We start from the raw sequence: 26,382 nt of genomic DNA, 5'->3' as shown, positions 1-26,382 counted from the left end.
GGGTTTTCTCCGGGCACTCCGGTTTCCTCCCACATCCCAAAAATATGCAACGTTAATCGGATAATCTAAATTACCCCTTGGTGTGATTGTGAGTGCGGCTGTTGTATGTCTCCATGTGCCCTGCGATTGGCTGGCGACCAGTTCAGGGTGTGTGTGTGTGTCCCCCGCCTCCTGCCCATAGACGGCCGGGATAGGCTCCGGCACTCCCCGCGACCCCCGTGAGTATAAGCGGCGAAGAAAATGGACGGACGGATGTTTGGGGTGGTTCATGAGAAAGTGAGCGCGCTCGCGGGGTTGCGTGTGCGCTCTCCACCAGCGGGTGGCAGCCGACGCGCTCCCAAAACCGGCGGAGTCTGCTCTCCGGAGGCCTGCTCCAGCTTTTCCCTGCAGCCAACAGCAGAAAAATGAAGTCAGGCGGGGAGAGGAAGCCACATTAAATCTGTGTTTCTGCACAACTGGCCCTGTGTCTGCTTTTTTTTTTTTTGACCCTTTTCTTTCAGTTTCAACTCTTTTCCAGCATTGCTGTTGTGATATTGTTTGAACACCCTCTCTCCTTTAAATACTACCTGCTCGTTAGTTACCTTAAAAAAAAAAGTGTGCACTTTTCATGCATGATCAAAGTGGGGCTGTGTTAATTCCAAAACTGACACCGCACCAAAACCGAGGTGCGGAGCGCTCGTCCGTGCGTGGAGGGGGCGTGTCCACCCCCAGCCACAATGTGAAATTGTGTTCCCATGTTTGCACATGTGATCAACTGTGCCTCCTGCCCTTATTTCCCTTCGAGCCCCCTACAGGAAGATGCGATCATGAGAAAGAAATATACAGTGGTGAGGTAACAAATGGAAGTTATTTTTTTGGACATGTAGATAGTAAAAAAAAAAAAAAAAATTGTGGCGCATTTCATGCGCTTAATCAGGAACTAGCAAAGTCTTCTGCACGCACACGTACACACTTCTCATCACACCCCTCCCCTTGCTGCTCCGCGTTTCGTGGTAACCACAAGTCTTTGCTTTCACCGAGGATAAGACGGCAACAATACACGAAGTACTCTCAGTGTTTCTGTACTTTTTTTGAAACTGTCCACGCTTGCACTAAAAGCACCCCCCCCCCCTCGCCCCCATTCCTCTCACTCAGCCTGCTCGATAAGGTCTGGCTTGACTGTTGGTTCAATGTTACCGGGGTGAGAGAGGGAGCGAGAGAGCTGCAGTCTTGCCTGGCTCCCATCCCCCCACGCTGCACAGCACTGAGAGGCAGGGAAGGGGAGGGGGGAAGCAAAAGAGGGAATGTGCACTGCTACTCGTCTCTTGCTGCAAGGCTTCCTCCTTATGCTGTGTGGATTACAGCAAAAAAAAAAAAAACAACAACAAAAACTTCAGAAAAACGCATCCACTATTAAAGGTGAATTAAGGAGGAAGTCAGATTGTGTAAAAAAAAAAATTCCAATTAAAAAAAAACCCTCTACATATTTATATAGAGTATTTCAACAACAACGCCCATGTTATGTGAGAGGTGTTTAAAGTTGCACGCAACCTTTATAAACATAAATAGTCGCATCATGTGGCGATTACATGGTCGCAGCTGTACTGGAGTTGGAGATCAGACAATGAGGACGTTGGCGGATCCGGTTCGCCGTTGCTTGCAGGTGATGATCCGGTCCGGGTTTTGCGTCCCCCCGCTGGGCTCAGTAAAATGGCTGTATCTAACGAAGCCTCGTGTTGGTTGGGCTCGCTCCCTGCCTCTACCTGGGCTCGCTAACAACTCCCACAACAATTTCTCTCGTTTTTTTTTTTTTTTTTAAACGCATTGCATGGAGCACCAGTCATTTCTGTAACCCACTCACGGAACCGGAACCAGGGGTGGGGGGGGTGTGCCAGCCGGATTCGGTCCGGTCCGCGAGTGGGGGATGAATCGGCACCGGGATAAACGGTTCTGAACAATTATTCATGTTCCATGCTCGCTTTTGATTGTGACTGACTCCGCCGAGAGAGGGAGAGAGGTGGGTGGGGGGTGGGGGGGTATATCATGGCCGCTCAGGTCGCCAGCGCCGCCACACTGAACACAAGCCCGCCTTCCGAGCTCAAAAAGCCGGATCGAGAGTCCAAGGAGGACACGGTACTGGGGGAGAAGCAGTCCGACAGAAAGCACCCCGGGCTGGACGGCGAATCACCGGGCAGGGGGGATCTGCAGGACGGCGCCGACGCTGGAAATGCAGGAGGAGGAGGGGAGCCAGATATGAAGAACGGCAATGGGAACCCGCCCAGAGCTAACAATAATAACCAGAATGACAACGTTGGGCCGGAGGGAAACAACCACCCGGGTATGGTGCACCACCACAACACCGCTTTCCCTCCGCCGTCGTACGGATACAGTCAGCACTACAGCCGGGCCCCTTTTCATCAACATGGCGGACAACAAAGCCCTGGCATGGCAGCTGCTGCGGGTCCGGCCGTTCAGCCCGGCAACATCATGGACCCTTACCTTCCCAATTCGCACGACTTTCCCAACCACCAGTTCAACAATTACAGCCCGTTCCCGAACAGGACTCCGTACTCGGGCCAAGCGTACGCCGTGAACTCGCCTCGCAGTAGCCAGGCGCCGACAGCTGGGGGGCAGCCAGCTAAGCAGCAGCAAGCGCCGACGGGAGGACCCGCCGCCATGGCTGGATCTTACAACAACCAGCGATACAGCATAGGAAACCCTCAGCCCACATCCACGCCGACGCTCAACAAGCTCCTGACGTCCCCGAGCTCCACGCGGGCTTATTCCAGCTACCCGTCCGGCGACTACACTAGCCAGGAGGGAGCTAGCAAGGGAGCAGCAGACATGGGCGCTAGCGGTCAGTATGGAGGCAGCAATCCGCCGACTTGGCAACAAAGAAGCCATCACCCGTCGCCTCTGAGCCCCGGGAGCGCCGGGCAGCCGCTAGCTAGGAGCCAGGTAAAATGACACTTTTAACACCACTGTACATGTGTTTTTTTTAAATGTTTTTTTTTTCGTCCACGTCTCCTTCCCTCCTCCTAACTAGTTGACATCGCACTAGGCCAGCCATTGTCTGCTATACTAGCTCGCTAACACTCTTAAAATGGCTGCCTTCTCGCGTGTGCTTTCCCCCCGTTTAGCAGCCTGAAAACAGGCGATTTTCACTCTGTTCGAGCCGTCGAAATCGGCACGGGAGCGTGGCGCGATGACGAGGGACGAAGGCGTCGAAAGCAGACAGCGTCGACGACTTTTAGCCGAGCCGCGAAAAGGCCTCACTTTGAGGACGGGCTAGAAGCCACACCGAAGGGGGGCGAACGGTTCGTTTCAACCCTGCCACGCACACCGAACAAAATCTCGAAAAAAATCGACACTTTTTTAGCGCGTCCCCATCACATAAGAGTTGCTCAAAGCCGTTTGTAGAATGTAAACGTGAAATTTCTCGCCGCAAAAGCTACAATTCGGTGGCAATGTCGGCAGGAATGCTCCACCTATGCCTTTCTTATTCGTGGCTGTTACGCTTTTCCCAACTTGAAACGAAAAGCAACTGTTTAAACGTCGTTGTTAACATGTCACCAAAAATGACGGTCATGTGTGCGACGTGACCGCCGGTTCGGATGCGGCGGCGTCCCCCCCACCCCCAGCACTTGCTTGTTGTTTGCGTGTAAACTTAAAAAAAAAAGATGCTCGGGCCACATGAAGCTGGCGAGTGCAGGATTGCAGCGTGCAACAGGGATTTGAATTGTGGAGGTAAAATCGTGCTGTCAAGCCAGGAGATAGTTGGTCTCGGGTTGACGTGCGAGCTCCGATCTGATTGGCTCCCGAGCCGCAGCTCATGGCCATTTATAATTACATGTGATGCGAGGCAACAGTTGCTGATAAGGGCGCCGTTGGATCCTCTCAGGGTTCGCCGGAAGGGTTAGCGCGCGTCCTTTTTGGCTACTGTTGAGCTCCCCAAAAATGTTGGCTCGGATCACGGATGCGGTGCGGTTTTCCACGTTATTAACTTACATTTATGAAGGGAGAAAGAAGTACGTCCGTCGTATTGTAAACGAGACCCGGGCAGATATCATCTTAAATATCTTCCTTCTGTGCAGTTATGTCACAATGTGGAGTGTTGAGAAGTCAACAAATTGTAAATGCTTTGTTACTTTTTTTTTTTTTTTTTTTTTTTACTTCCCTACGTTTGAAAACAAATAATTTTGAATTTAAAATTTTCGTCACTCGGATTTGAGGTCTTCATTGACAGACATTTTGGTGATTTTAAAAGACAGAAAAGGAGGTAAAGCATCGTTATTGAGGAACTCCAATCCGTGACTTCCATCCATCCATTTTCTTTGCCGCTTATCCTCACGAGGGTCGCGGGGCGTGCCGGAGCCTATCCCAGCTGTCAACGGGCAGGAGGCGGGTTACACTCTGAACTGGTCGCCAGACAATCGCAGGGCACATCGAGACAAACAGTCTCACTCACAATCGCACCTAGGGGCAATTTAGAGTGTCCAGTTAATTTTGCTTGTTTTTGGGATGTGGGAGGAAACCGGAGTGCCGGGAGAAAACCCACGCAGGCACGGGGAGAACATGCAAACGCCACACAAGCAGGTCTGGGATTGAATCCGGGACCTCAGAACTGTGAGGCCAACGCTTTACCAGCTGATCCACCGCGCCGCCACTCACAATCACACCTATGGGCAATTTAGTGTCTAATGTTGCATGTTTTTGGGATGTGGGAGGAAACGGGAGCGCTCAGAGAAAAGCCATGCAGGCACGGAGAGAACATGCAAACTCCTCACAGGCGGGGCCGGGTTCAAACTCGGGACCTCAGAACTCTGAGGCTAACGCTTAAACAGCTGACCCACCGTGCCTCCATCCGTGACTTTATTTTAAAAAATTATCGGATATTTTTCAAACTGTTGTCAAATTTGTATTTATCCGGTTAAGGCCATTGAGGAGATATTTTCCTTTGCAAGGCTGACCTGGCTCCAGAAAACAGAGTCAAGCAAAGCGGAATAAAATTAAATAAAAATACAACATATTGCGCAGTGTGATGTACGCAAACTTCACACAAAATTAAAAAAAATAAAATAAATGTACAACACTGAATTATTCTTGGTGCTGTATTATACCAGGAAAAATGATGTCCAATCTGCAAAACATACAAGTATTGGTTCAATTATTGGATTTTTTGGCATTTGTTTGTTAGAAAATGTTGTTTTGGTAGCATAAACATATAAGCCAACGCCAGCAAGGTTTTGCAATGATTATTGTACATAGTTTACAGTTTAAAAAAAAAAAAAAACTAATAGTTTTCAGTATGTATGTTTTCACAGTTTTCTTTACACAAGTATCTGTACTTGTACTAAAGAACAGAGTATGAATCCCTTTGCCACCAGTGCACTTCCATTTAAAAGTTCCTGAATCATTTTCCAAGAAAACAGTTACATATTCATACTACCGTTCCGAAGTTTGGGGGGGGGGGGGTCACCTAGAAATGTCCTTGTTTTGTAAAGAAAAGGACTTAAAAACAAGTGTCTTGACTGTATTTACAGTATGTTGAATATCATGGAATCTTCATTAAAAAAAAAAGTGGTGTACTTTTAAAAATAAGGACATTTTAAGTGACCCTAAACTTTGGAACAGCAGCATATGAATATGAATATAGTATGTGTTTTTGCTAGTGTACTGTCTCGTTTGTGTGTAAACAAATACTGTTTACAATGCAATCAATACAACCCTGTATTCTACTTGTTGCACCTTTCATTTGCATTCTATTATTCCTCCCACCGCACTAATTACAATGACATATTTGATCCAATATTTATGTATTTGTCAGTTCAGATGCTTAGTTTGCGCTTAAAAAGCAAAGTGCATTTTAGCCACGCCTGCAAAGACGCGCATGGCGCTGCCGTCTGGCTGGCATGCCACGCAAGTTTGACTCTAAAGAATTTGCCCCCCTTAAGCCAATCAGAAAGCAGTCCACCATCTCTCAGCCGCCAAGGGAGTTTGTTTTATGCAGATTAGCCATGTGCTGCTTTTATTTATTTAAATTCATCACGCCCCATCTGCCAAATGGTCGTGCAAGGCATACGATTTAAACCCCCCCCCCCCCAAAAAAAAAAAAAAAAACGTTACGGTAATGAGGCTTTTCCTCAAATAGATTTGGGATTTTTTTTTCTGCTATAATTTAAAATGAAAACTGCGTTGGATAGGAGTTGTTCCTTTCAAAACAAAATAAGAAGACTATCAAAATATTATCGCTCTCCGCTCTTGAGTAAGGCCATGCTTGTTTCCTTTTCACTTCCACCTTGTTTTGAAAATACTTCCTTAATTTCTGGTGTCATTCATCTGGAGCCAAACTGCCTTCTCCAAGGATTAAAAAAATAAATAATAAAAAATACTTGGACAAGGTTCAAAACAGGATCACAGCTGGGAAGTGTTTGTAATTGAGGAGACGGCCCTCACGATTTGAAAGTAGATGTCATCAGCGCTTTTTATATGTGGAATTATGGTATAATATAAAAGTTAAAATGAAGTGGGAGAATATCTAAAAAGGTTAGTTGTCCCATATTTTAGTCAAGTCTTTTCTGAGCAATATATGTGATTCCCAGCCGTGGCACACTAGCGAAAGACACTTTAATTTAAGTAGCTTCGCACGACACCCGTAAAAATTGACAACGAAAGTAAACCTAGATGGCAAGAAAGAGTATTGAACGGAGCCAAAAAATATAAAGCATTAATTTCTTTACCACGCCACTGATGAGCCACAAGATTAGTGTTTGTGATACGTTTACATGAATTTTTGTCCCTATTCATTAAGTATCCATCCATCCATTTTCTGAGCCGCTTATCCTCACGAGCGTCGTGGAAGTGCTGTAGCCAATCCTAGCTGTCAACAGGCAGGAGGCAGGGTACACCTGGAACTGGTTGCCAGCTAATCGCAGGGCACATGGAGACTGACAACAATCGCACTGTAAGAGTGTAACCCGTCATTGAACATGTTAGCAGCCTCAATATTGGCATCGACATGTTTTATTATTTTACACTCTTCTAATTTGCCTTCACTGAAGTTCTGCATGGTATAGGCTGAGACTCGGACTGGGACGTAGCACGTCAGACTGTTCCACATCATAAAAGACTCCTTTGAACAATTAAAATCTCATTCCAAGTGTTCCACTGAAGAGACTGGTGATTAATTTTAATCAAGATAAGAGACTTTAGTTCACTGCCACTGTTGGACAAGCATGTCTTTGTGCGGATTGTTCTTTAAGTTTCACAACTTTTTTGGGGGAGCGGGGGTTCAGTGGACTCAAAGCATCGAAGCTGGGAACTGACATTTTTTAGATTTGAACGATTTAGGGAGAAACTGAGTCTTTGCCCCAGTTCCAATCGATTCTCAATGCCCAACCCTAACGCATGCGAAGTTATAGTGCTCGAGCACCTACGTTACCAAAGTCACGTGACTGACCATGTTGCCGGTCAAACAAAGCATTGTTCAAAGCTAAGTCGGTCACGAAAATGTCTTATAGCACGACGCCCAGAGTCTTGTTCGATACTGTTAAACATTTAGAAGGTGATAATAAACGAAGGTACGTGAAAAAATTAGATAAACTCAACGTAGACGACCCGTATTTAATGCCGAAGTCAACATTTTCGCCGATAAAAAATTGGACTGTTAATTCGCTTCCGCTTGTCTTGGACAACTGGATCTACGCATGGATCTGATGAGTAAGTCATCGAGATTTACACGGAAGAGTTTGAAAGCCTACAAAAGTCTGGACGCATACAAATACTTTGTTGCTGGATCGGTTCTCAACTGGGAGACGGCTCGTGGACGCGGAAGCGTACCCAGCTACACGTTAACCTTTGCCGGAATTCATCGATCTTTTCAGCTAGTATTCAATACAAATCCCAATATTTATATAAATGACCCCTGGTTTTACACGAACTCGCATTCATTGGTATGATTGCAAGAAAAAAAAAATAGAGGACGAAGTCGTCTCCACGGACGTACACGGAAGCGATTGCAGCCACGCTTAATCTCCGTAAACTTCTGCGACTTTTTTTTTTTTTTTTTTTTAAATACGCATCGTTCTTAAATGAGCCAACTTGGCATTATAAAATCTTGTTGGTAATTTGAGATTGAGAAGAATAATTCCTACCTGAAATGAAGTGATTGCTACACAGGCATGTGTGTGTTTGCTTGGGCACCATCCACCATGTTTAATTGCCGAAATCCATCGATATTTTCTGGTCTTTTCAGCTGGTATTCCATAAAATGATCTCTTTGAATATGTGTCTCGTCTGTTGTGACAACCAACAGCGCAACAGGTCTCAGGTATTTTAAATATTCTCCTCCGGTTCAATGTTGAGCAGCTCTGTTTGACCGGCAACAGGGCGCCGTGAATATTTTGACGTTCAAGTGCGCAAGCTCTATTCTAACTGGTGGAACAGTTAAATCCTCTTCTATTAGATGGCAGAAAGTTCAATAAACCTTCTTATTCAAACTACAGAATAAGTTATGTGTTCAGTGAGGATGAGATTTGTGCGCAATTAAACAAGAGCAGATTTTCCACATTCCATTTTTGTGTAAATTGAAACAAGATCACTAATACATTATTCATATTTTTTTTGTGACATCTTGTTTGGTGTTGAGCTGTCAGACGTTTCTGATTACCTCACTAAAGGTTGGGACAGACTGTCTAAAATAACTCCATAAGAAGCCCTCCTGATTGTCCTGAACGTCACATTTTTAACGATTTATTTGTTGCGTCTTCTAGCCGCCTGGTTCCATGGACCCGATGGTGAAAATGCGAGGGCAGCCATACGGTGCCGGTAGCCCATACAGTCAACAGTCACAGCAAGGACCTCCCGCAGGGCAGCAGGGTCCCGGATATCCTAGCCAGGGATACGGCCCCGCCGGACCTCAACGATACCCAGTCGGCATGCAAGGACGAACTCCCGGAGGCATGAGCGGGATGCCCTACGGTCCGCAGGTAAGTTACTCGTTTGATTCTGTTCATTTTGAACGGGTTGCTTTGAATTGTGCTCACGGTGTTTCTCCTGCGCCAGATGGGGTCCTATGGACAGCAGGGACCGGGAGGATATCCCTCGCAGGGCCCGTATTACGGTCAGGGTGGTCAGAGCCCCCACCCAAGCCAGCATCAAACCCCTTATTCTCAGCCCCAACCTGGACAACCGGGAGGCCAAGCACCTTACCCGGGGCAACCCCACCAGCCACCGTCTGCACCACACGGCCAGGGAGGAGCCCCTTATCAGCAGCCTCATATTCCTCCTCAATCCCAGGGTCCACCTCAAGGTCCTGCACAATCTCAGCCGCCGTATTCCCAAGCGTCGGCCCCGCAGCCCGGCCAGTCCCCGTACCAGCAGCAGGGACAAGTGGGCCAGACCCCCCAGCAGCCGAGCTCCCAGGCTCCCCCAGGATCACAGGCCAACTATCCGGCATCCACGCAGCCGCCTCAGCAGCCCCCCTCGCAGCAGCAGCAGCAACAGCAACAGTCGCAGACACCCCAGCACCCACAGGGCCAGTCTGGAGCGTACCAACAGAACCCTCAGCAGCAGCAGCAGCAGCAAGCACAACAGTCACCTTATCAACGCTTTCCTCCTCCACAACAACAGGTGCGGCCCCCGGATCAGGACCGTCATGGTAACGCTTAGGTTCACAAACGTACACATCAGAGATTTTTTTTTGTTTTGTTTTTATTTTTTATTTTTGAAGGAGCTACCCCAAGATTCATTTCAGTCCAACGCTCCACCATCTTCGCAGCAAAAAGGTGGTCCAGAGGACAGTCAGGGGCGTCCCTCCAGCCTTCCGGTCAGTCATGTATGCATCAATATTAGAATTCCTCCCCCCCAGTTCCTCTAATAATATCGGGAAAATAATTTGCTTCCGTGGTGTTGTTTTACCCCAGTTAATGTCATGTCGTGATTTTTGTTATGTGGTTGCTCTACATGCATGTGCAACATCCTTATGGGAATTATAAATATGAGACATTGCCCTTTATTCCCTCACACCTTGATAATATGACAATCCCTTACGATTGTCTTCACGAAAGGTCCATTTTGCTCTGGTTGAGACTCTCACGTCACTCCGTCAAAAGCTGTCGCTAACATTCTCTTTCTTTTTTCTTGTAACTAAATAAAGTAACCAAAATATGTAGAAACACCTCTCGTAAAAATGGAGTGTAATTCTATTGCACACAATTATAACTTAATTTATTTTTCATTCAGATTTTATTTCGATGCAGCTCTTGTATTGGAGCTCGTTAGTGTATGTTTACTGTGATTGTAATACAGTGGACTCCCCCAAAGTTTTACAAATAATTGACACTCATTATCAGTATCTATTTTTTTTTTTCATTTTTTTTTCCCTGGGCAGAAAATAACTGAGGGCTCAAGGAAGAAATACTGCAAATATATATATTTTTGGGTGAATAATAGGGGAAATGCTACCCCCCTCAAAAAAAAAAAAAATAAGCGAATTGGTGACTTTGGCCAATCATAAATACAAAGGGTTGACTATACTTGTATTTTCTAAGAAGTAACAATCTTAATGGGCTTATAATTTTAATAACTCTGCCGTCTTTCACATTTTCAGGACCTGTCGGGGTCCATTGACGACCTGCCCACCGGTACAGATGGCGCCCTCAGTCCCGGAGTGAGCACGCCGGGTGTTTCGAGCAGCCAGGGCGAACAGAGCAACCCGGCTCAGTCGCCCTTCTCGCCTCACACGTCTCCGCACCTGCCGGGCATCCGAGGACCGTCGCCTTCTCCGGCCGGTTCCCCGGCCAGTGCCAGTACACCCCGCGCTGGACCGCTGTCACCTGCCAACATGACAGGTCTCCTGATTACTACAGATTCCAAACTCAAACCATATCTGTACTCAAAATGGAATAATAGAAACACAATTCCTTGACTTGTCATAATGTTCTTATTACGCCTAATGACTGCCATATAACTTTATACATATTCCATCCATACATCCGTTTTCTTTGCCGCATATCCTCACAAGGCTCCCAGGGAGTGCTGGAGCTGATCCCAGCGGTAAACAGGCAGGAAGTGGGGTAGACCCTGAACTGCTTTCCAGCCAATTGCAGGCCACATAGAGACAAACAGTCACACTCACAATCACACCTAGGGGCAATTTAGAGTCTCCAATTAATGTTGCATGTTTATGGGATGTGGGAGGAAGCCAGAGTCCCCGGAGAAAACCCACGCAGGCACGGGGAGAACATGCAAACTCCACACAGGCGGGTTCGCGATTGAACCCGGGACCTCAGAACTGTGAAGCCAATGCTTTACCGCTGATCCACCGTGCTGCCCACTTTATACATATGACATAAAATTCTATTTTTATACAATCAACTCATTGTTATATAACTGTTTTGTGTAATTTTGCTTGTAACATTTCCTGTTAATTTCGAAAGGAATACCTGGAAATTGCTTTCTTTTCTTTGCCCCTCAGCGTGTTTGTTGAAACTCAGCTTTCAATCACATAAATGGTTAACCAAGAAATGATTTGAATTCAAATGCATGCCGACCTAACTTCAGTACTGTTTTGTAGGGAACCAGATGCCTCCAAGGCCATCGAGTGTGCAGTCAGATGGCAGCCTTCACCCTGGCATGAGCCAGTCTCCCCTGGCCCCAGACCGAGGTACACTGTGTATTATCTTGGAGTATCATTGTGCTTAGCTTATTCTGAACCAGCGCCGTCTTTCTTTCTTCTTTTTTTTTTTCTTTCCCTTCTCCCGCTTTAGGGTTTATGCAGAGAAACCCTCAGATTCCCCCTTACGGTTCCCCACAGTCAGCCTCGGCGCTGTCTCCACGACAGTCCTCAGGGGGACAGATGCATCCTGGGATGGCTCCTTATCAACAAAATAACTCCATGGGTGGATATGGACAACAGGGGGGACAATACGGGCCCCAGGGTGTGTATTTTTTCCCCTTCATTAAAAAATAATAATAATTCTTGTGTAAACAATTAATGTCTCTGTCCATTCATAATTAAGTACGTTTGAAAGTTTGTTTACATTTTTTTTATATGGAAAAACCCATTAACTCCATCCCTCCAGCACAGAGGCACAGTATAGCGGCAAGCTATCGGTGCGCCGTCCCTCTAACTCTGTTGCTGCTATTAATAGCCGTGAAGCAGAAAGTCAGCTGACGTAGCAGAGCCTCCTGTCAGCAGCGCTCAGACTGTGACGAAGGCCCGTTGCTCGGGGAACCTAGCTCTTGCTTGCTAGCACGCTGTAGAGAGAAAATTGCGGCTCACACAGCACCAAAAATTATTTGTAGCTTTAGTTGTAAAGCACATTCTTCTCATCCGTCTTGTCCAAATGGTTGCTGATGTATTTTGTCACATTTGGTTTAGGTTATCCTCGCCAACCCAGCTTTGGTAACATGCCCAATGCCAACTACCCTGGGACGGGCATGGGGCCGATGACCGGTCAAGCTGGGGGACAACCGTATGGCGGCATTCCCCCGGGAAGGTTGCCGCTAAATCAAATGGGAGCGCGTCCTTACGGCCCCGGTATGGGTCCCAACATGGGCCCTAACATGGGCAACATGCCATCCCAGGTTAGCTCAGCGATGTGCCCGCCTCCGGGCATGAACCGAAAACACCAGGATCCTGCCGCCATGCAGCACCCTGCCTCAAACTCATTACACAACAGGTTAGTTGACGATCAAGATGACTTTTTGTTTTACTTTTCCAATTATGCCAATACTAGATACTCAGATTGTTCTTCCACATCCAGGATGTCTGGTTATCCGAACATGCCACCCGGCATGATTGGTTCCGGCTCTCCTTATGGTCCTGCTATGAACAACATGCCTGGAATGATGAACACCCAAGGTGGACCCCCCTATTCCATGGGGCCAAACATGGCCAACAACTCAAGTGGTACACTTTTCAGATTGATTGCACTCCTATTTAGCCGCTCATCCAAAGCCAAATCACTGAATTTATTTCAAATCTACACGGGTCTAGGCATGTCTCCCAGTCCAGAGATGAACAATAAGATGAATAATAAAGTAGATGGCGGCGGAACACCCAAGTCAGAGTCCAAATCAAAGGTGAACTCACATTTGTGTCGATGTACCGTAATTTCCGGCCCATAAGCCGCGATTTTATTCATATGCTTTCAACCCTGCGGTTTATGTGGTGATGCGACAAATTTGTGCATTTTTTCTAACAATGGCAAGGGTGAGACCGGCGGAATATATGTGCCAAGGAAGTGACTTTTACCGGTCAGGAAAGTGTTAGCGCTGCTTTTTTTTTTAACTGGTATGTTGTTTTGTTTTTTTTTAACCGGCGCCGTTAGTGCGGCGGTAGCGTTAAACTCTGTGTACTGTCTTTGTAAATATCTCGTGTTTCAATGTGTGCACTTGCGGCTTTTCCATAGCTGCGGCGTATGTATGTACCAAATGGTATTTCCTTTAAAAATGTTTTCTGTGAGGCTTCTAACCAGGTGCGCTCTGTAGGCCGGGAATTACTGTAATTGTTGTTTGGGCAAAAGAAACGCACTAACCAGGGTTTCCGTTTCTCTGTCCACAAAACAGAAATCCAACTCTTCTACGACAACCAGTGAAGTCATAACGCATCTGTATGAGTTAGGACCTGAACCCGAAAGAAAGATGTGGGTGGATCGCTATTTATCTTTTATTGAGGAGAAAGCCATGGGCATGACCAACTTGCCCGCTGTGGGGCGCAAACCGCTTGACCTCTTCCGGCTGTATATGTCAGTAAAAGATATCGGAGGCATGACACAGGTACTCCTGAGTGTGTCTCTTTTCAATTTGAATGTAATTCCCATGAATTTTGGACTGAATTCTAATGATTTCTTGTCAATGTCTCAGGTGAATAAAAACAAGAAATGGCGAGATTTGGCCACTTCCTTGAATGTGGGCACATCTAGCAGTGCCGCCAGTTCTTTGAAAAAACAGTACATCCAGTGTTTGTACGCCTTTGAGTGTAAAATCGAGCGTGGCGAAGACCCCCCACCTGAGATTTTTACAGATAACAAGAAGAACCAAACCGCAAAGGTCCAGCCCCCCTCGCCAGGTGAGCGCCACACTCGCTCACACATTTTCTTTTAAAATAAATAAATAAAATTGCCTTTTATTTCCATGTCATTTAATTGATGTGCCCTATCTGTCTGCTTCTCTACTTTCAAACTGAAGCGTCCCTCTGCTCCACAGCAGGGTCAGGCTCACTTCAGGGCCCGCAGACTCCCCAGTCGACCAGCAGCTCCATGGCTGAGGGTGGAGACTTAAAACCTCCCACCCCGGCCTCCACTCCTCATACCCAGTTGCCCCCCATGCCGCCTGGTTCCAGGTTAACTTTCTCATCATAACACTTTCACGCCATGTCGAATTGACATTGAAATTGATTATTAATGCATTTCCACCATCTTTTCCCTCCCCTCAATTAGAAGCAGTGTTAACCTGCAGGACCCCTTTTCTGAAGGGAGCGACCCTCCTTACCCACGCAAAAACATGACACCCAACTCTGCGTATCAGTCCGGCATGAGCACCCCAGACATGCAAGGCCGAATGGGCCCCTATGAACCCAACAAAGACCCCTTTAGCAACATGAGAAAAGGTGGGCACGATGAATAGGTCATAAAATGCTTCCTTAATTAACTGCTTAGTTAATTTGTACTAAAACGGGCTTTAATTCTCCATGCAATTTCAGTCGGGGAGCAGTTTTTTCCTGGTAACCAAGGCCCTAACAGCGGGGTGGGTGACCAGCAGCAACAACCGCCACAACAACAACAGCAGCAGCAGCAGCAGCCCCCATTCAACCGAGGACCACCCGGGGCCATGGGCACGATGCCAATGGGGCCCAGACAACAATATCCTTATGGACCGGGTTATGACAGGAGGTGAGAAATATTGAATAGTATTTAGAATTTTAAAGGTCATTAAACCCAGTAACTGATAAGTAGAGGCTTATTTCCTTTGTGGAAAGATATGTAATTAATATAATACGCCGTCTTAAATTGACAAAGGGCTCCGCTTCCTTCCCACACATTTATTTTAATTACCCCCCGAGTCATTATATTGCTTTAAAAAGGTCCTACACATAAAAATGTGCACATCCCATTTTGTTCTCATTGTAAAAATGTTAATTAAGATGGCAAAGAGCCAAAGAATAGTTTTATTAGATCTTGTTGATTTTTTTTTTTTTTTTTTTTTTTTTAATTAAAAACAGTTGGAATCTATTAATTGCGGTAAAGTAATATTTCACTATCCACTTCACAAATACAGTGCAATTCCAGGATGATAAAAAAAAAAGAGGATCTGAATATTTTATTGTATTTTTATATTCATCCGTGTGTTCTCCAAAATTCCAACATTTAGTGGCGATGCCGTTCTTTTGCAGATCTGAGGCAGGGATGGGTCCAGAAGGCAACATGGGATCTGGTGCTCCTCAGCCAAACTCGATGATGCCTGCAAACGCCGACACTGGGATGTATTCGCCAAATCGCTTCCCACCACAGCAACCAAGGTTTGTTCATACAATCTTCATCGCCTCTAAAGCAGTCCTTTTGTAGCTAATATTTACAGTATAACAAATTCAACCTTATCGACATGTATACTTTGATATGATCTGATCTGTACAAAAGATTCTTGGGCCCAGACTCGGGGGAGTAAAGGCACTATTAGATTTTAAGTTGTAGTGTTAGGGGAATAGAGCTCGTGCACCTATGTCATAAAATAGCATAATTTTTGTTTACCTTGTCATATTGCCGGTCTTGCAAAGCATTGTTCAATGCTAAGTCAGTTGGAGACGACACGAAAATGTGTCTTATAGCACGACGCCCAGAGTCTTGTGCGATATCGTTAGACATTTAGAAGGTGAAAATAAACGAAGGTACGTGGAAAAAGTAGATAAACTCTGCACAGAGCGACCCGTATTTAATGCCGAAGTCGATGTTTTCGCCGTTAGGAAATTGAACTGTTAATTCGCTTCCTCTTGTCTTGGACAACTGAATATACACATGGATCTGGTAAGTAAGTCGTCGACATTTACACGGTTTAGAAGCGTATAAAAGTCCGGATGCATACGAATACTTTCTTGCTGGATCTGTTCTCAGGCATGAGGATTTCGGCAAATATGGTAACCGTTGATTTTTGTCCTGGGAAACGATTTTTCGGTTCCCATTGATAATGCTCATGGGAACCGGTTTTTACATGTACTTCATAATAAAGCCTTAGCAGGCATGAGCATTTTGTCTTTTACGCTTAGCAACCGACATGTTTGACTAGCGTTTGAGTTACCCGGATATGAATAACTCGACCTTGCGCATGCGTAGCGCAGAAGCGGAAACCGCTGCTGTTTGTAAACCACACTGACAAAGCTGGGCGTTTTAATCATTAAAAATAAAGGGGTTCATGTAGGTTCGTTTTATACAGATTGTTGTATTTCGTTGAGAACTTGTTTTACATTCCACACATGGGCGAATTTTATTAAAAGTAAGCCCTGTAGATCTGGGAAACGGACTTTCGGTTCCATGTTTTCTCAGGCTGGGTAACGATACGGAACTAACGGAACGATCGTTTCCGTGAAATGCTCATGCCTGTGTTCTCATCGGGAATAAATCCCACATAGTGACGGGTTTGACGGCTCGTGAACGCGGAAGCGTGTTCGGCGACACGTTGACCTTTGCCGGAATCCATCGATCTTTTCAGATATTATTCAATACACATACCAATATTTAAATAAATGACCCTTGGTTTTACACAAACTCTCATTCATTAACTATGATTGAGGTGAGGGAAAAAAAAAAGTCATCACCACGGAACATACACGGAAGCGATTGCGGCCACACTTCCCCTCTGTAAACTTCTGCGACAGTTTTTCTTAATACGCATTGTTCTCAAGTGAGCCAACTTGGCATTATAAATACTTCTTGGTAATTTGAGAATGAGAAGAATAAATTCCTACCTGAAATGAAGCGATCGCTACAAAGGCGTGTGTGTATTTTGGTTGAGGACCATCCATCATGTTTAATTGCCGAAATCCATCAATATTTTCTTGTCTTTTCAGATGGTATTCCATAGATTAATCTCTTTGAATATCTGTCTCGTCTGTTGTGACAATCAACGGCGCAACTGGTCTCGGGTACTGTAAATATTCTCCGGTTAAATGTCTCCCACAATGTCGAGCAGCTCTGTTTGACCGGCAATATGGCGCTGTGAAAATGGTGCTCGTCACGTGCACGAGCTCTATTGAGTTGTTTGTTTTCGGGAAAAGTCATCCGATGAAAATGACGTCGTATGAGCAAAGGGCAATAACTGTTGAATTAAATAAACTGTTCTTGCCTTTTGTGTGGCACACATGATTAATTTACTCCACGTATCTTTGCTTATTTACTAGCCTCTATGCTAATGCACTTGAACGCAGGTCTCTTCTTCTTGCATTACTTTTTCACGAACCTCTGTAGACTTGAACCGACTACTGCCGTCTGCTGGCATGAAAATGTAATGTGTGTGAATTATGAATAGAGAGTGCAACCACTTGTGCAAAAATGCATGAACTAGAAAGTGAACAAAAAACTGTGAAATGTATGAATTGTTTATAGCCTCTTATAAAAATAAGAAAATGTGTGTAACGTTATCCAGATTCCCGCATGATTTATGAAGGTAAAAAGGAATACAGAATACTGTCAGACATCTGTTGGCTCCATAGTTAAAGGTAGATAATTTTGTCAAATAATGCAGTTTATGAAATAATGAAATACTCGCGTCAACATGAGATGATTATCATGATGATGGGACTTTGAAGTGATTGTGTAAACGTTGCTTCTGTGACTCCGTCCATTTAATTTTGACTATCTCAAACGGCGGCACCGTAACGACATGTTGGATTGGCTGCCTCACAGTTATGCCTGTGTAAAGTTTGGGTGTTCTCCCCATGCCAGCGTGGCTTTTCTCTGGGCACTCCGGTTTCCTCCCACACCCCAAAGACACGCATTGATTGCAGTGTCTAAATTGCCTCTAGGTGTGATTTTGAGTGCAAATGGTTGTTTGTTTCAGTGGCCTCTGATTAGCTGGCAACCAGTTCAGGGTGTGCCCCAGTTCCAGCACTCCCGCGACTCTCCTGAGGATAAGCGGCTCAGATGAAGGATGGATGGACCTTTATGTTTGTTAAAAAATAAAAAAAATCATATCTAAAACCAGGCTCGTAAGAAGGACTTTAACGCCATAACAGTTGCAGTCATTGACACTGATTGTGTTTTACCAGATGTACACAATGGAACAAGCTGATGGGAACAAAAACACGATCCATAATTTGCATTTAAATGTTAAATTACAGGATCATGTGCAAATTGGAATTTCCTTTACCATGCCCACATGTGATATTTAATAAGATGAAAAAGGTATTCGTGAGGGCTGATTTAGAAAAAGTAGAAAAGGCTGTTGGAAATAAGTGAACATTTGGGGAAATGCCTTTAAAAATGAAAGTAATGATGATAATAATATAAGACATGAGGGACATTTTTCTTTTATTAACCCACTCCTAGAACATGTGGGGCTTGTTCGCTGAAGACGCAGCGTCTCACTCGGTCACAAATATTTTTTTGGGGGGTGGCGGGGATTGACCAGCTGACTCAAATGTCTTACCAATATGAATTCCCTGAAACTACATCATGATAACTATCAGTGTCATGGCTCTAGTATCAAAGAAAATCTGTATAGCTAATGACTGTCATCGTTAACAAACCTTGGCTACTTTTTACACACTTGTTGGGAACTTAAATGAGCCATGGCTGCTTGCGTGCCTGAGTCACCGCGCGCATGACATGAAGATAGCTGCGTATGATATGCTGAATTACATATGGTGGTCCTTAAGCCTGCCACTCACTGAGCGGTTCAGTAGAACAGGACTGGAGAGTCACACAGCGGGCAGGGTTCTGCAACTAATTTTCACCAGGGGCTAAATGTATGGCGGCTTGTTCTGCTGCGATTGAACATATCACAACTTGGCAAATGTAATCGCAAGTAAAAGTGCCACGTCCCATCACCGGAGCTTTCACAGCAAAATCTTTCTCGATATGAACCGAGATTCTTCCCACCGCTGCCAAGCAGTACCAATGGCGTATCTACAGTAGCTATATAAATTACATGTACCTCTGGCTCATAAGCCAAGCGTGGTGAGTCTGTCACCAAAATGCACAACAGCTTTGACAACAACAACAAAAATGTCTCCAGATGTTAAGCAAGATCCAGCAAGCTGCTGCTAAACATTACCATCCATCCATTTTCCCTCGCTGGTGTAAGGACGAACCCTCCCAGGTCCAAATTTGATCATTGTAAAACATTTTCACAATTTGATACCTTTTTGTCAGTCCTCCTCTAAAAATGTTAAAAATGGCTCTTTTTGACGATATGTTAATGCACCGGTGTCAAACTCGAGGCCCGGGGGCCAGATCCGGCCCACCATCTGGTTTTATATGGCCCGCGAAGGCAAATCATGCGTGTCAACTTCCAAGATTTTTGTAAAAATTTCAAATTACCATGTCATAAATGAAAATTTTGAGAGATTGCAAGCATTTTTGTGTTACCAAACACGAACAACTGTCAAAAAACCCCAATTATCTTGATTTCTGATTTCAAAACTAGTTCATAAATTCCATGAATAAGTGTAACAAGGCGATCAAAAATTTTCTCGCTCTCTGTTCGCTCTTTTAATATTGCGATGATACAGCTGCAGGGCAAACTGCTTCATCCTTGACAATTGCACCATGTTGTTTGTGCTTCCATTAAAAAAATGTGTGACTCCTCAAAAGATTGTTTCCCGATAAGAACACCGGCGGCCGCAGTATTTTACTTTAGCCGAGGGCCAATCGAGGCGTGTGCCGGGCTAAATTGTCAACTGTATTTTGTCCAGTTCTGTCGCGTTGAACCTGGTCATAAGTCCTTTAATATACAAACGCATATGCTTAATAAAATCTACACGAGAATTCTTAACCCTGCATCACCCCAAAAAATTATTTAAACCTTTTCATTTCAGTGTAACCCTAATACTGTAAATATTTACGTTTTCAGAGTTGGTTAAGAAATATATGGACTATAAAGCTCCTAGGTATGGATTGTGAAACACCACATAAGAAGTGTACATCAGGGCATAGCAATGGTTTATAATGTAAAATAACAAATTATATTACTCAAGAGATTCCAATTGTCCTAAAAAAAAATTCCTAAAACAATGCTTTTATGTAAAATAGAGATGAACATCATAAAGTATAAATATACCACTTTCCCCCAATAATGTATCTCGGCACTGCCTTTTCTTTAATGTAGATTTAAATGTAAAATATTAATTCTTTGGGTAACGATCCAACTGAAGGAGATTAACTTTTTTTTTTTTTTTTTAATGTTTGTGATTTAATGATAGTTGTGCATGTAATATTTTGAGTAGAATTGGAAATATTTTATAATTTTAAATGCGGTTTTATTCTTTAATTTAATTTTGGACTTGTTTGTATGAAAAATAATTTATAAAACATGCACACCTGACTGCCTCTCAAGTATCGTATTTTCACGATTGTGTACTTTCTACTAATATTTTTATTTAGCAAAGGTTGTTATTGACAATAGCCAAGCTGACTTTTGACAACTGTAACATTTGCAGACATGATTCCTATGGTAATCAGTATCCTGGACAGGGAACGCCCCCTACTGGCTCCTATCCCAATCAGCAGCCTGGAATGTATCCACATCAGCAGCAGGTAATGAGCCAACTGTGTGTGTTGCTAACAAATCTAATAATGCTTGTTGTTTGTAACCCTTTTACACATTTAGAAGATTTAGGTTGTTTGTGTGGTTTCCTGATCTTGTTTGAAAATGCTTGATTTCCACAAGAATTGCATCATCTAACTCGAGCTCGTTCCACGTTTAGGGCTACAAGCGTCCTGTGGAAGGAGGTTACCCGCCTTCAAAACGTCACGAGTCTGAGTACAGTGGCCCTTTTCCAGGGGGACAACAACAACAACCACCACCACCACAACAGCAGCAGCAGCAGCAACAACAACAAGGCGGCGGCCCCCCACCCCCTTCGGGACAGCAGGAGCCGTACAATCAATACAGCGGCAGTGGACCTTACCCGGGCTCTGACCGGCGCCCCCCCGGACCAGGAAATCAGTTCCCGTTTCCCTTTGGCCGCGAACGGTTGCAAGGAACGACCGGCCCCAATGCTCAGCCCTCCATGCCCCCCCAGATGATGCAGTCAGGCCCAGAAGGCCCTCAAGGAAGCATGTGGCAAGGACCACGGGACATGAACTACCAGAACTTCCACGGGAGGCAGGGCGGCCCGGGGGGCCCGCCCCAGGGACCGGGTTACCCTGGGATGAACCGCTCTGAAGAGATGATTCCATCAGAACAGCGCATGAATCACGACAGCCAGTGGGGCAGTCAGATGGGCCCGCGACAGCCTCCCTATGGTCCCGCGGGCCCGGGTCAACCGATGCCTCGTTCTGTGCAGTCCAACTACCAGCCCCCCCAGGCCGTGCAGAACCACATTCCACAAGTGTCCAGCCCAGCCTCCATGCCCCGCCCTTTGGAGAGTCGGACCTCGCCAAGTAAATCCCCCTACATGCACGGAGTGATGAAAATGCAAAAGGCCGGCCCGCCCGTGCCGGCGTCGCACATCGTGCCCTCTGCGGCGCAGTCGCCCCTGATAAGACGAGACATGCCTTTCCCGATGGGCTCTGTCGAAGCGTCCCATCCCGTCCTGAAACCGCGACGCAGACTCACCATGAAAGATATCGGTAAGTCTCTGCAGCTTTGCCTGTCTGAGAATTTCTGTTCTTTTTTTGATTTATTCTCTGGCGACGTGTTCCCTGCGCTCGTGTGGCCTTCTCTCGAGAATGCATGTTAAAAGAATGAGATTCACGAATGAACTGTGAAGGCCCGTGACCCTTGTGAGGATAATTAGCTCAGATAATGGATTGATGGATGATTATCAGCGGTGAATTGTTGATTTGTGCGAGCGTGCCTCCGCCCAAACCTAATGGACCTTTCCGACTGGCGATCTTCCGCTCCGCCTCAGTCTTCCAAAATGGCGACTGAACATAATAGGTTTGAGCTGGACCCTCTATCGCGTATTCCAGATAATCTTGGGGTATGTTTGTTTGCCAAATGCGTCGGACTTGTCCAAGAGGGTTCTCCAGAGAGGTCTCAACTATTTCACGCAAGGATATCTACACGGAATTAAGATTTTGGACGCAATGTCAGAGTTACAGCGAAACGTTGGCGATCGAGAGAAAAAAAAAAAAAAAAAAAAAAAGGTTTGACGCCTCACAAACTTCATATTGAAATCCAACAGGATAAAATTGTGGAATCGTACTGAGCATGTAAAGCATGGTGAGTACTTTTTAATTGAAAAGATTACGAGTAAGATCATTGTAGTCTTTATAAGTGAGTGGGTGTATTCATTTGACTCGGCTCTTAATGGAGCCCAGTGCTCTGGACTTAAAAGTCCGATGTGATACAAATAGGCATATAGCCATTTCTCTTGCATGACAGGGCACATTTACATATCCCTAACCCGACTCTTCGGCATAAAACATAACACACTTCATTCAGCGGGGCAGTGGCATGCTAACAAAGTGAAAGTTGTTCTCCTGCAATACATAAAGCACTGATAATAATGAAATCAAACTCAGAGAAGATACTTCTCCCTCACTTACCTTCGAACGTACAGCCTTGCGTTTGTTGATATTTTCCACATTTAGTCGTACGCGCGCTCTTCCGCCAGCCTTAATCCATCGTAGACTCTTCGTCAACTGTGTTGTAGGCTTTGGAAAATGAATCAAGCGGGCCCCCTTGTAACCTAGCAGGATATCTTTCATCAGAATTGCACGTTTCCCACACGCACCCGAGGACCATTTTCTCCGTAACATTAATTTTGACAACCAGCATTGCTTGTGGGACAACATGGCGGCAGGGGAGTGTTAAGACAATGCGGCTATCTGATTGGCTATTATTATACGAGTGATTGACAGGTTGGAAAGGACCATTAGAAGCGTACTGTCTGAATCTTGGGGACATATTTGATTTGATTTTTTTTTTTTAAATGTAGGAACTCCAGAAGCCTGGCGGGTCATGATGTCATTAAAGTCTGGTCTATTAGCTGAAAGTACCTGGGCTTTAGATACAATCAATATTCTCCTCTATGATGATGGAAGTATTTCAACCTTTGATCTGAATACGGTAAGACTTGTACCCGTTTTCATACTGATGCCACGCACGGTGGTCCCGTTCTAAGAGTTTGTCATATTTCTTCTTCGTCAGCTGCCCGGGCTACTCGAGTTGGTGGTCGAGTACTTCAGACGTTGCCTCATTGAGATCTTCGGGATTCTGCGGGAATACGAGGTGGGGGACCCCGGCCAGAGGACGTTACTTGACCCCGACGCCTTGAAAGAACTGGCGAATGCCGCGGAGGAAGAGGGAGCGCATACGGAAGACGTGGATCTGGAAGACGATGATGTGGATGAGGAGGAACAAGACACGGAGCGGTCACCTCATATAAAACAGGAGGACGAGCCTAAGGAATGTTCGGAGTCGCAGGAAGGCGATGAGAAGGACAAACAGTGCAAGGGATCCTCATCCGACCAAACTGATGCACTGCCGTCTTCAGCACCTCGCGACAGGCCCAAGCAGGCAAGCAAGTTTGACAAGTTTCCTCTCAAGGTGCTACGAAAGAGAGACCCCTTTGTCGCTCCACATACCAGCAATCACGGCAAACTGCAAGAGTTTGACAGCGGGTTACTTCACTGGAGTGCAGGAGGAGGAGACTCGACAGAGCACATCCAGACTCACTTTGAACCGCGTAAAGACTTCTTAGAATGCCGACAGCGAATACCGGTGCCCCACAGCGTGCTGAAAAGGCGAATCCGAGAAGATTTCCTCGATTACGGTTTGCCGACAGACGAGGAGAAAAAGAGCGACGGCGACGTCGGGTCGAAGGAGAGCACGTCCTCGTCAGGGAAGGCGACCGTCTCGTCGGACAGCCCGGCCCTCTCCAATGAGGAGGAGAACAAATTGGAGTCAAAAGCGGCAGAGCAAAGTCACCAGGAAAATAACAGACCCGTCCCTTCCGTTGTTAGTGTTCTAACGCATCAGGTCAACGCCATCCTGGAGGATGAGCCTCACAGCAAAGACGAGGGTCCGCTCGTCTCGCTAGCAAACTGGCAGGATTCCTTAGCTCGGCGCTGCGTTTGCATCTCCAACATCATCCGCAGCCTCTCCTTTGTCCCGGGAAACGACCACGAGATGTCCAAACATCCAGGGCTGCTGCTGCTACTGGGTCGCCTCATCCTGCTCCACCACCGGCACCCCGAGCGCAAACAGGCCCCGCTCACCTACGAGAAAGACGAGGAAACCGAAGAGGGGACGGGCCAGAGGGACGAATGGTGGTGGGACTGCTTGGAGCTCCTGAGGGAAAACACGCTGGTCACGTTGGCAAACATCTCGGGCCAACTCGACCTATCCGTTTACCCCGAGAGCATCTGCCTGCCTCTTCTGGACGGTCTTCTCCACTGGGCAGTCTGCCCATCTGCGGAAGCCCAGGACCCCTTCCCCACCTTGGGCCCGCACAGCGCTCTGTCCCCCCAGAGACTGGTCCTGGAGACGCTGAGCAAGCTAAGCATCCAAGACAACAACGTCGACCTCATCCTCGCCACCCCGCCGTTCGCTCGGTTGGAGAAGCTGTACGGGAATCTCGTGCGGCTCGTCGGAGAGAGGAGGGTGGCCGTCTGCAGGGAGATGGCCGTGGTCCTGTTAGCCAACCTGGCGCAGGGCGATACTTTGGCAGCCCGGGCCATCGCTGTCCAGAAGGGCAGCGTGGGCAACCTACTGGGCTTTCTGGAGGACAGTCTGGCGGCCACCCAGTTCCAGCAGAGCCAGAGTTCTTTTGTACACCTGCAGGGGATGCACTTCGAGCCCACCAGCCCGGACATGATGAGGCGGGCTGCCAGGGCGCTGCACGCGTTAGCCAAGGTGGAGGAGAACCACTCGGAGTTCACTTTACACGAGTCCCGGCTCCTCGACCTCTCTGTGTCCCCCCTCATGAACTCGCTGGTCTCTCACGTGATCTGCGATGTACTCTTTTTGATCGGCCAGTCCTGACAGCTGTAGGGAGCCGTGGCTCCTCCTTCACGGGAGAGGGGACGCGGGGTCCCTTCCCTTCCCGCCCCGCCCTCTTCTTCCTTCGGTATCCCGGCTTGTATGTAACAGGGCAAGTGACTCTTATTTATGAAAATTTTCAGATTCCATTCTCTGAGCCCTCCCCACGGGCATCCTCGCTCCAGAAGCCACACCGAGTGACACGACTTGCAAAACTAAACGCCGATTGGAGAGCAGAGTCGGGAAACTGTTCTGCACTTGGGAGGGCGGTGGGGTGGCGTAACTTTTTACTAAAGATAAATAATAAATGAATGAATAAATAAATAAATAAATAGCTAAAAAAACAAAAACTGTAACCAAAGTTGCTGTCTCGTTTACAGTGAGTTTGGGAGACTCGGTGTGTGTGCCCTAAGCTCCCCCCCCCCTCGCCCCCCCGCCCCCCACCCCTCCGGAGGGCACAACGAGTCTGTACCTGGTTGGCGTTCGGATGTAAAGCAGACCGACAAAAGCGGCCTACCGGTTCTAGTCGCCGTTGTCGGATCACCGCCAGTCGGCCCAAACAGGCGGCAGCGTGCAGTAGATTGTAGGACATTTTCTGTACCGTTCCGGTTTCGCACGACTCGAGTTTGGCGTGGAACAGAAAATGGCTTTCTTCCCCAAAGTATCAAGAAAACACCCTTACCTCCTCTTTATCCCTTGATTGTATGAATTCCCCTTACGAAAGGAAATCACCCCTTAGGACTGGTTTTCATCTTCAGAAACAGCTTTGCTGTGGTGTATATATATATAACGTTGTACATTACACTTTCTGTGTCTGTCTCTGTCTGTGTCACTATTCTCACACGTGTTATTGTTGAGGGATGAAGGGGGTTGGGGGGGGGGGGGTCAAGCGCATCCTCCACTTCCTGCTGATTTCGACCTACTCCTCTGGTCTCCCCACAGCTCTGTAGTGCAACAGACACAGCTCCGACCTGTTGTTTCCCGGTACAACACAACCTAGATGAAGTACACATTTGACAATTTTTTTCTTCAGTCATGGATTCTTCATATTTGTATTTCAGACTATGTAGCTAAGAAATGTAAATTCCCCTTTGCCCCTTTTTTTGCTCAATGAATATCATTTATTCAGTATGAAATCTTTATACTATATGTTCCACGTGGTAAGAATAAATGTACATTAAATCTTCCTAAGCTGTTTTTGTCTTCCCTTCCCATTGAACGGAAATGTTTACGTTCACACTAATGAAACATAAGTTA

General features: G+C 46.2%; 1 protein-coding gene across 4 annotated transcripts; it reads left to right on the top strand.

The window, feature by feature from the left end:
- The first annotated feature begins 1,859 nt into the window (after positions 1-1,859).
- arid1aa (AT-rich interaction domain 1Aa) lies at positions 1,860-26,314 on the top strand. Of its 4 annotated transcripts, none has more exons than XM_061819116.1 (20): positions 1,860-2,937; positions 8,751-8,966; positions 9,043-9,609; positions 9,710-9,805; positions 10,589-10,829; positions 11,555-11,644; positions 11,748-11,918; positions 12,362-12,662; positions 12,747-12,892; positions 12,980-13,065; positions 13,552-13,761; positions 13,849-14,053; positions 14,191-14,326; positions 14,424-14,593; positions 14,687-14,876; positions 15,377-15,502; positions 20,633-20,729; positions 20,900-21,767; positions 23,081-23,211; positions 23,293-26,314. In XM_061819116.1, the coding sequence occupies exons 1-20, from the start codon at positions 2,023-2,025 to the stop codon at positions 25,126-25,128; spliced, it is 6,798 nt and encodes a 2,265-aa protein (XP_061675100.1). In that variant the 5' UTR covers positions 1,860-2,022; the 3' UTR covers positions 25,129-26,314. The 4 variants fall into 4 exon arrangements, with proteins under 4 accessions (XP_061675100.1, XP_061675099.1, XP_061675097.1 ...); XM_061819115.1 differs by having other exon boundaries at positions 9,710-9,814; XM_061819113.1 differs by having other exon boundaries at positions 9,710-9,814; positions 14,173-14,326.
- Positions 26,315-26,382: the final 68 nt, after the last annotated feature.

This window comes from Syngnathoides biaculeatus, chromosome 5 (assembly GCF_019802595.1).
Source record: "Syngnathoides biaculeatus isolate LvHL_M chromosome 5, ASM1980259v1, whole genome shotgun sequence".
In the NCBI taxonomy this organism is placed as follows: Eukaryota; Metazoa; Chordata; class Actinopteri; order Syngnathiformes; family Syngnathidae; genus Syngnathoides; species Syngnathoides biaculeatus.
Note: the sequence above shows the minus strand (reverse complement) of the source record. Positions and strands in the feature narration are given on the sequence as shown.